The 8,799-nt window shown below is 45.7% G+C and overlaps 1 protein-coding gene across 2 annotated transcripts in view; it reads left to right on the top strand.

Annotated features, from left to right (window-relative positions):
- The window catches only part of SPOP (speckle type BTB/POZ protein), a 77,643-nt gene that overhangs the window by 27,813 nt on the left and 41,031 nt on the right, over window positions 1-8,799 (top strand). For both annotated transcript variants that reach the window (XM_082272744.1, XM_082272745.1), the window contains exon 7: window positions 1,873-2,050. In XM_082272744.1, the coding sequence (XP_082128870.1) occupies window positions 1,873-2,050 (178 nt within the window). The remainder of the gene's footprint in view (window positions 1-1,872; window positions 2,051-8,799) is intronic.

The following is an 8,799-nucleotide window of genomic DNA, read 5'->3' as shown; positions in this document are numbered from 1 at the left end:
CGTTAATTGCATATAAGTTTGGCTTGCTCTTTGTCACGATGACTCGGCATGCTCCTGGACTGCATTTACCCAGGCAATGTATCCCTTGACTAATGAGCTGTGTACCGCTTTAGCTTACTCTGGACTAGCCCTTCTTAGCCATGATCGTAAGGGGGGGAATCTTCTTACTGACCACAATTGTAAGGAGCATTCTTCCTACTGACCATCATACTAATGTAACATGAGCTGTAGGTAAATAAAATATTAAAAGCAGTGCTCTGAGACATGAGAGTTCTTTTAAGGTTCCTCCCTATTAAAAAGGTTGAGAGAGGCTCCCTGGACTAATGTCCTGCCATTTTAGGTGTATATGAATGATCGGTAACACACCTGCATCCTTTCCCTACAATAGTGACCTGCACAACCCTACACCAGAAAGATACAACCCCTGAGTATTTAGTACACCCAGCAATGACTGTGGCACTTTGAGCTGGGGACTGCACCCCATCTTTGCTGAAGACCTGTGACATGCACATTCTTTGATCTTATTATTTAAACCCCTTATCCTTTGGACTAATCGCCCTATGATCAGATCCTATGGAAAGATGTCAGGATATCGAGCAATATGCCCCAACTTGTTGACATGCCCCAGCATTGAGTATTCTCTTCCAACCCAGCCTTTCTCAACCTTTTCAACACAGAGGAACCCTTGAAATAAATTTCTGGTTTTGGGGAACCCTGGCTAAAAAATTAAATCTAAAACCCATGACACATTAGTGTGACAGTCAGTGGGAAGAATGCTCCTTAATCTTGTCATCATTGGGAGGAATTACCCCCTTACAGAGAGCTAAAAGGAATAATTGCATCATTGGGAACCTAACTGAGATGCAGAAATTGCCCATTGCTCAAGGAACCCCTAGCAACCGCAGGAGGAACCCTGGTTAAGAAATTTTGCTATTCAGCACTGGTATTGCTATTACTTTAACTGGTAATTGCGCAGTCATGCAATGCTGTACCCAAATTAAATTTGCATTTTCCACACAAATAGAGCTTTCTTTTGGTAGTATTCACCAAATTTATTTTTTATTTTTGCAATATTTTTTACTTCCTGCTATAAAAAAATGTTCTTTGTAAATTTTGGCCAAAATGTATCCTGCTACATGTTTTTGATTTAAAAAAAAAAACCCAATAAGTGTATATTCAGTGTTTTGCAGGAAAGTTCTGTATATTGAAATGTTTATTTTGTTATACTACTAATAGCCGTGATCAGTGACTTATAATGTGACTGCGATAGTGCAGTGGGCAATCTGACACTAACTGACACTGGGGAAACTGACTAACTGCCTCTGATATCACCAGTGACAATACAGTGATAATACTATACTTTGTCACTGTGCTAATGACACTGGGTGGGAAGGGGTTAACATCTAGGGTGGTCAAGGGGTTAAACGTGTGCCTAACTATGTGTAATGTGTGTAAAGTGTGCTGCTTTTACTACTAGATCCTAGTTTCTCATCTCTGCTTTGCAAGGATGTGAAACTGGTACTGTATAGAGCTCTGTGTTTTTTACCAACACAGAGCTCTGGGCTGTGACTGCTCACTGCCAATCAGCAGGTCCTGCCAAGGAATTATTGGCAGTGAGTTGCTGACAGGTTCCCGATGTGTACAATCCAGAGGTAGGCGGTGACGTACGGGTACGTTGCTGTGCCTAAGGTGGCCGCTTGCCCGCAGTATATTGTAGCCGGCAAGTGGATTATGACATGATGTAATGGTATAAAATACTGTAGTTACCAATGGGTTACAATAATGCATTTCTAGTGCTACTGCAAAAGTGTTAACTGTAGATTTATGTGACCCCAGCTATATCTTTACTTTGCTGACTTTTGTTCTCTCTAGGTCAGCGTCGTCCAAGATTCTGTTAACATTTCTGGGCAGAACACCATGAACATGGTGAAAGTACCGGAATGTCGTCTCGCTGATGAACTCGGAGGATTATGGGAGAACTCTCGTTTCACTGACTGCTGTCTGTGTGTTGCCGGGCAGGAATTCAAAGCACACAAAGCCATCCTTGCAGGTCTGTTTGCATTCTAGCAGTTTGTTCATTTTGAGAGTTTTGCCATCTATGTGTAGCAATATACTGCGTGAAGCCAATGGGCAGGATGTCATTCGTTTTCATCATTGCTGCTTACTGGTCAAACACTGAATGATATAACGCAGAAAAGCAATTTGGCTAGTGTTGACAGCACTTTCTGATAGAGAGCCTGAAAATTCTTGTGTTCTCTGGTACTGATAAACTTCCACAGGTGTTTGACATACATCAGCATCTGCCGAGTGTTGTACTCCAAGCCTAAAATAAAAAAACTGATATGTCCAACATGGGTAACTAAGGCTCAGTTCACACTGCTGTGACCTGACAGTGTGATTTTGCCAGGAAACTTCGGCATGTCGCGGCAGTGTGAACCGAGCCGAAAAAAACAGTGCATGTTTCTTAAAATGATTGTACACTTTCAAATATTCCATTATTTTAACTAGGTATTAGTGTAGTTCTATTCCCTGTGTTGTTTGGTTGCTTTCCCTTTAATGATGGGCTCACATGTTGTGGCTGCAGTTTGTAGTGTCATGGCTGATCCATGTATTGCAGCAGCTAGCTTGTCCCTGTGTGCCCAAGGGACAGGTATCTTCTTTTTCCGGGTCACACTGCCTCCAGTGCATGTGTAGCGTGAGAATTACCTACCCCGTGAGAATTACCTACCCCTCGTCACTTCCGGCCAGGAACAGCTGAGCAGCGCAGCAGTGCGCATGCTCACAGGGCCGGATACCTAAAGGGACGACAGAGGAGCAGACTAGTGCGCATGCGCACTAGTATGGAAATAGCACGGTGTACCGTGGAAAAAACCTACCCACGCGGCGGTTAAATAAAACAGCGGGGTTGCAATACGAATCATCTCCGCTCCTGTGGCTGTCACTTCCCTGCTCTCGGCAAGTAAATATAAAAGCGGCTGGCGTCTCCGTGATTTATCTTTTCATACAGCCGCCGCCGCTTTTATATTTACTTGCCGAGAGCAGGGAAGTGACAGCCACAGGAGCGGAGATGATTCGTATTGCAGCACAGTTGTTTTAATGTAACAGCTGCATTCCATACAGTGCCGTGAACCGGAAGTGACGAGGGGTAGGTTTTTCTCACGGGTAGGTAATTCTCACGGAACACATGCTTCGTCGCCTCTTGCAGCACAAATGTGGGAGTGCTTATGTTATAAAACTCATCAACTTCTTGCTTGAGCTCTCTGTGTCTGTGAGATCTCTGCCTGCTTGTGTCTCTCAGATCTAGATACTGTTACATAGTTACATAGTAGGTGAGATTGAATAAAGACAACAGTCCATCCAGTTCAACCTGTGTAGGTGTGTGTGGCTGCAATCATCTCACATACCCCTGAATGTTCTGATCCTTGAGATGTACGTCTAAGAGTCTTTTGAAAGCCCCCATACTACCCGCAGAAACCACCTCTTGTGGTAGAGAATTCCACAATCTTGTAGCCCTAACCGTAAAGAACCCCCCACGTTGCCTGAGGTTAAAACGCTTCTCCTCTAATCGCATTGTATGCCCCCAAGTCCTCATGCAATCCCTTCGACTGAACAGCTTTTTTTCTAAGCTGAGATCCCCATTGAGATATTTAAAAATTGCTATCATGTCCCCCCTCAGGCATCTCTTCTCCAGGGAGAATAAATCAAGCGATTGCAGACGCTCCTCATAATTAAGGTCCTCCAATCCCCTAATCAGTTTAGTTGCCCTTCTCTGGACTCCCTCCAGCTACAACACATCCCTCCTGAGGACTGGCGACCAGAACTGGACAGAATACTCCAGATGCGGTCAGACCAGAGTTTTATAAAGTGGAAGGATTATAGTCTTATCTCTGGAATACATCCCTTTCTTTATGCATGCTAATATTCTGCTGGCCTTGGCAGCTGCCGCTTGACATTGCATGCTATTGCCTAGTCTATCATCAACCAAGACTCCCAGATCTTTCTCCATTTTTGATTCCCCCAAGGGTTCCCCTCCTAATGTGTATTGTGATTTTATGTTTCTAGTCCCCAAGTGCAAAACCTTACAATTCTCCACATTAAACCTCATTTGCCAAGTCGTTGCCCACTCCGTTATTTTGTCCAGGTCATCCTGTAGGATATCTGCTTCATGCTGTGCAGTTATTGCCCTGGCCAATTTAGTGTCATCTGCAAAAACTGATAACAAACTACTGATCCCAACCTCAATGCTGTTTATGAATAAATTGAACAAGGTTGGTCCCAGGACTGATCCTTGGGGGACCCCGCTTACTACCTCAGACCAGTCTGAGTATGCGCTGTTTATTATCACCCTTTGGACAGTTCCGTATCCAAGAGCAAACCCTGCTGTCGATATCCGGAGGCCTTATTTTATAAATTAAGCGCTTATGGGGAACTGTATCAAACGCCTTAGAGAAATCCAAGTACACCACATCCACTGGTCTGCCCCTATCTAGCTCACAGCTCACCTCCTCGTAGAATGTTAAGAGATTGGTTTGACAAGAACGCCAATTTGTAAACCCGTGCTGGTTACTGCTGATGATGCTGTTGTCTTTAGCAAACTCTACGATATAGTCCCTTATCATCCCCTCCAGAAGTTTACATACTACTGATGTCAGACTGACAGGCCTATAATTTCCCGGTATATGCCTCTGACCCTTTTTGAATATCGGAATCACGTTTGCTTCCTACTGTGTGGTGCTCAATTGCACCAGCACTAGACTGAGAAACGCAGGGATTGTGGGATATATAGTTTCTTCATTGGAAGTATCTGGTCTCACACTACTGATAGAAGTCATACATTAACCTGTGCAGTGCCATGTCGCATGTCACAGGAATGTTAGGATTTAGTCTACTATAGGGCATGCATATAGGGCAGTAAATGACACTTGAAATTGCATAATCAGTGCAAATCCTACACAGGTGAGAACCCTGAGATTCAGGTAGGAATGTTTTTAACACGTTTGTTCTTGAGGCCTGCTGCTCTTATGGACAGCACCTGCGTAAATAATAATAAAGCCAGCCATAGACGGTTCTAATCTTGGCTAGTTCAGCAAGGACCGGCCAAGATTCAAACCATCTTTGGGCAGGCTGATTGGGCCCAAGTTAATCTATCCATCAACTTGGGTACATCCAGGATGTTGGATTTTTCATGCAATAGCCAGCGGCTAGCAATAATCACTGTTTGTTCTCCTTGCAAGGATGGCTCCCCTTGCCCCCCCACTGGGAGAACACATTAACTCAGCGGAAGGGATTCCCCCATCAAAACTGTCTGTGTTAATAGGGGAATCAAGTGTTTTTTTTTTTTTTTTTTCCTGCCACCCGTAGTTGGAGGGGAAAAAAAAATTGCACCATCTAGGACCGGCTTAACACATAGGCTGCACAGCAGACACATACATTCATTGTGCTCTCCCCTGTGTGTACACATGGACACTCCTTACAGATCCTATTGTTCAGTACTTAGTGGCAGAATGACATTGCTTGTAGGAGACAAGCCTACATTGTCCGTACGCATTTTTATTTTCCTACAATTAACCTCTAAATCTGATTGTAGTTTGACTTGATCATATGTCTGAAATGATCATTTGATGCACCATAAATAGTAATTTAACCTGCATGTATGACATTGCTTTCAATGCCAAAAGTTTTTGATAAAAAAAAATAAATAAAAAAAAAAGGGGTTATTTTAGAACTGATCCATTGCTTCTAACGCCAAACAAAAAGCTTTAAAAAAGATCAGAATTCCTCTACCCATCTGATCTCGATCATCTTCTATTTGATAAAATAGTAAATACATTTAAAGTATATATGAACCCTCACCTTGTAAAACAACCCATTCAGTTTAACCACTTCCTTGATGCTGGATGTCCTATGACGTACTGGGCTTTCAGTAGATAAATCTGAATGATGGGTGCAGCTGCAGGCTATCTTTTTCTCCTTCGTTCATTGACAGACACAGCTCCATATCTTCTTGACCAATAGGTTTATTCTGCTTTCCATAGGAGTAGGACCTGGCGGAGCTGGTGAACCAGTTGGTCCAGGGGTTTCAGTATATCTGTGATGCCTCTCTGGGTGCGCCCCCCCTTAGCCTGCACGGTGTCCGTGATGGCGGTGACTGCACCGCTTGATAGGGTTTAAATACTGGTCTGCGGACCAGGCTTCCAAGAAGGTATTGATTGATCTCCCCTTTGTAGGAGACCGCTTCTTCGGTGCTTACATGGAGGTGATCATTAAGGTCTTACAGGAGGTAAGAGTACTCTGCTTCCACAGTCTGCCAGCAGTAAAGAGACTATTCGCAAGTGTGGTCCTTTCTTCTCAGCCCATAAGCGGTCCTTTCGTCCTTGGGGATCTAAGGACCAGGAATCAAAATCCACCTGTAACCTCGCAGCAGGTGCCAAGAGGCCCTGGCCGGGTAAGTCAAGAGCTGGCTCCTCCAGGACCGCAGACAAGCTCGCTTCTGCCTGATGGGGCGCCCTCACCTGTACTTGGGGTGGGGGACGTCTTTGCTTCTTTTTGGATCTTTTCGGATCTGTGGACCTCCTGGATCCAAGACAAATGGGTCCACACGTTGATTCGGTCCAGGTACAAGATCGAGGTTCGGTCCTTGCCTCCAGCAAGGTTCTTTCCTTCCAATCTACGTTTGTCCCAAGATCGTCTACAAGGTCTTCTTGGGGCGGTACAAGATCTGCCCTCACAGAGGGTCATAGTACTGGTTCTGGAATCGGAATGCTTTCAGGGGTTTTATTCAAACCTGTTTACTGTTCCCAGGAAGGAAGGCAAGGTCCTTCCTATTCTGGATCTCAAGGCTTTGAACCGCTTTGTGCGAGTTCAGAAATTTAGAATGGAATTAATTTGCATGGTGGTGGCATCCCTTCATCAAGGGGATTTCCTGGCCTCTATCGATATCAAGGACGCTTACCTTTAGATCCCAAAATATGTTGGGTATCAGCATTTCCTTCGCTTTGCCGTGGGCGAGGAGCACTGTCAATTCGTGGCATTACCCTTTGGTCTCGCCTGCGCTCCTCGGGTGTTTATCAAAGTGTTGTCCCTGGTGTTGGCTTTGCTGAAGCAGAAGGGGATTGTGGTGCTGGGGTACCTGGGCGATCTCCTTCTGCTAGCAGAGTCTCCGAATGCCCTGAAAGACAATTTTAACATTTCAGTGCGAACTTTGCAAGAGTTCAGATGGAAACTGAATTTCCAAAAATCTGTTCTGGTTCGGTCCACAAAACTGGACTATCTGGGCCTGACCCTGGAGACGACCTTAGCCCGGGTGTTTCTTCCGTAGGTGAAACTCTAAGAAGTTGCAGGATGCGACATGGCTCCTGTTGTCCAACTGGCGATCATCCCTCAGGACTTGCATGCAAGTGCTGGGCCTGATGGTCTCCACCTTTTGAGGCGGTTCCATACCAGGTCTTTACAGAAAAAGATTCTTGTCAAATAGAACAAGAATCCACAGGCTCTAGACAATCTGATCCTGGTAAGACGGAGTACGAGGGGATCCCTGATCTGGTGGCTCTGCTCTCTGGCCCTTCGACAAGGAAAATCCCTTCTTCCCCTGTACTGGATGGTGGTAATAACGGATGCCAGCCTCTCCGGATAGGGAGGGGTCTTGGGTACAGATCCGGCTTAGGGGGTTTGGACACGGGAGGAGTCCAGTCTGTCGATCAATATCCTGGAAATTCGGGCGATCAGGCTTTGCCTAATTCATTGGACAGATCGTCAGTAGGGGCACCCAGGGAGGATTCAGTCGAACAATGCCACGGCCGTGGCATATGTCAATTATCAAGGGGGCACCAAAAGTGCCTTAGCCAGCTGGGAAATAGCCGGCATTCTAAGATGGACAGAACGCATTGTTCCAGACATCTCTGCCGTGCATATTCCAGAGGTGGAAAATTGGCAGGCGGATTACCTCAGTTGGCAGAAGTTGGATCAGGGAGAATGGTCTCTATTGACCTCTCGTCTCAACAGGAAGGTGCAGAGGTTCGTAGCAAGGTCTCAGGATCTTCTGGCCGATGCCACGGACGCTCCTGAAGCCAATATTGTCTAATGTACGCATTTCCTCCGCTGACTCTTCTGCTGAGACTTCTGCGAAGGATCGAGGCAGAAGGGATTCCGGTCATCCTAGTGGCACTGGACTGGCCTCGCAGGCCCTGCTGGTACGCAGACCTAGTATGGCTGATCGCTGAAGTCTCTTGAAAACTCCCTCTCAGAGAAGATCTGTTAACTCGAGGACCGATCTTGCATCCTGCTTTACAGTCCCTGGCTTTGGCGGCCTGGCTATTGAAAGCCAGGTGTTGAAGGATAGAGGGGTGTCTGAATTGGTGATTCCTACGTTGTTAAAAGCTAGAAAATGTACTTCTAGGAAGATTTACCATCGAGTCTGGAGGGTCTACATTACTTGGAATGACTCTGGGTGGGGGTGGGGGGGGGGGGGGGTTCCCCCCTGTTGCTTCTCGGTGTCTCATGTCTTGGAGTTTCTCCAAAGAGGTGTAGATCAGCGTTTGGCCTTGGGTACCATCAAAGGCCAGATATTGGCCCTGGCAATTTTCTTTTAATGCCCGTCTGCCACAAATTCCTTGGTTCAAACCTTTTTTTCAGGGGGTCCGCCAACTGGCTCCCCCTTTGAGGTCTCCATTGCCTTTGTGGGACCTCAGTTTGGTGCTGTCGGTTCTTCAGAAACCACCCTTTTAAAATATTTGTGAGATTCCTCTACTGACTTTGACACAGAAGGTAGCTTTCTTGGTGGCTATTACTTCTGCATTCACG

The sequence above is a fragment of the Pelophylax lessonae genome (assembly GCF_965119305.1).
Source record: "Pelophylax lessonae genome assembly, chromosome: 11".
NCBI lineage: Eukaryota > Metazoa > Chordata > Amphibia > Anura > Ranidae > Pelophylax > Pelophylax lessonae.
This window is presented reverse-complemented; position numbering and strand designations above follow the sequence as displayed.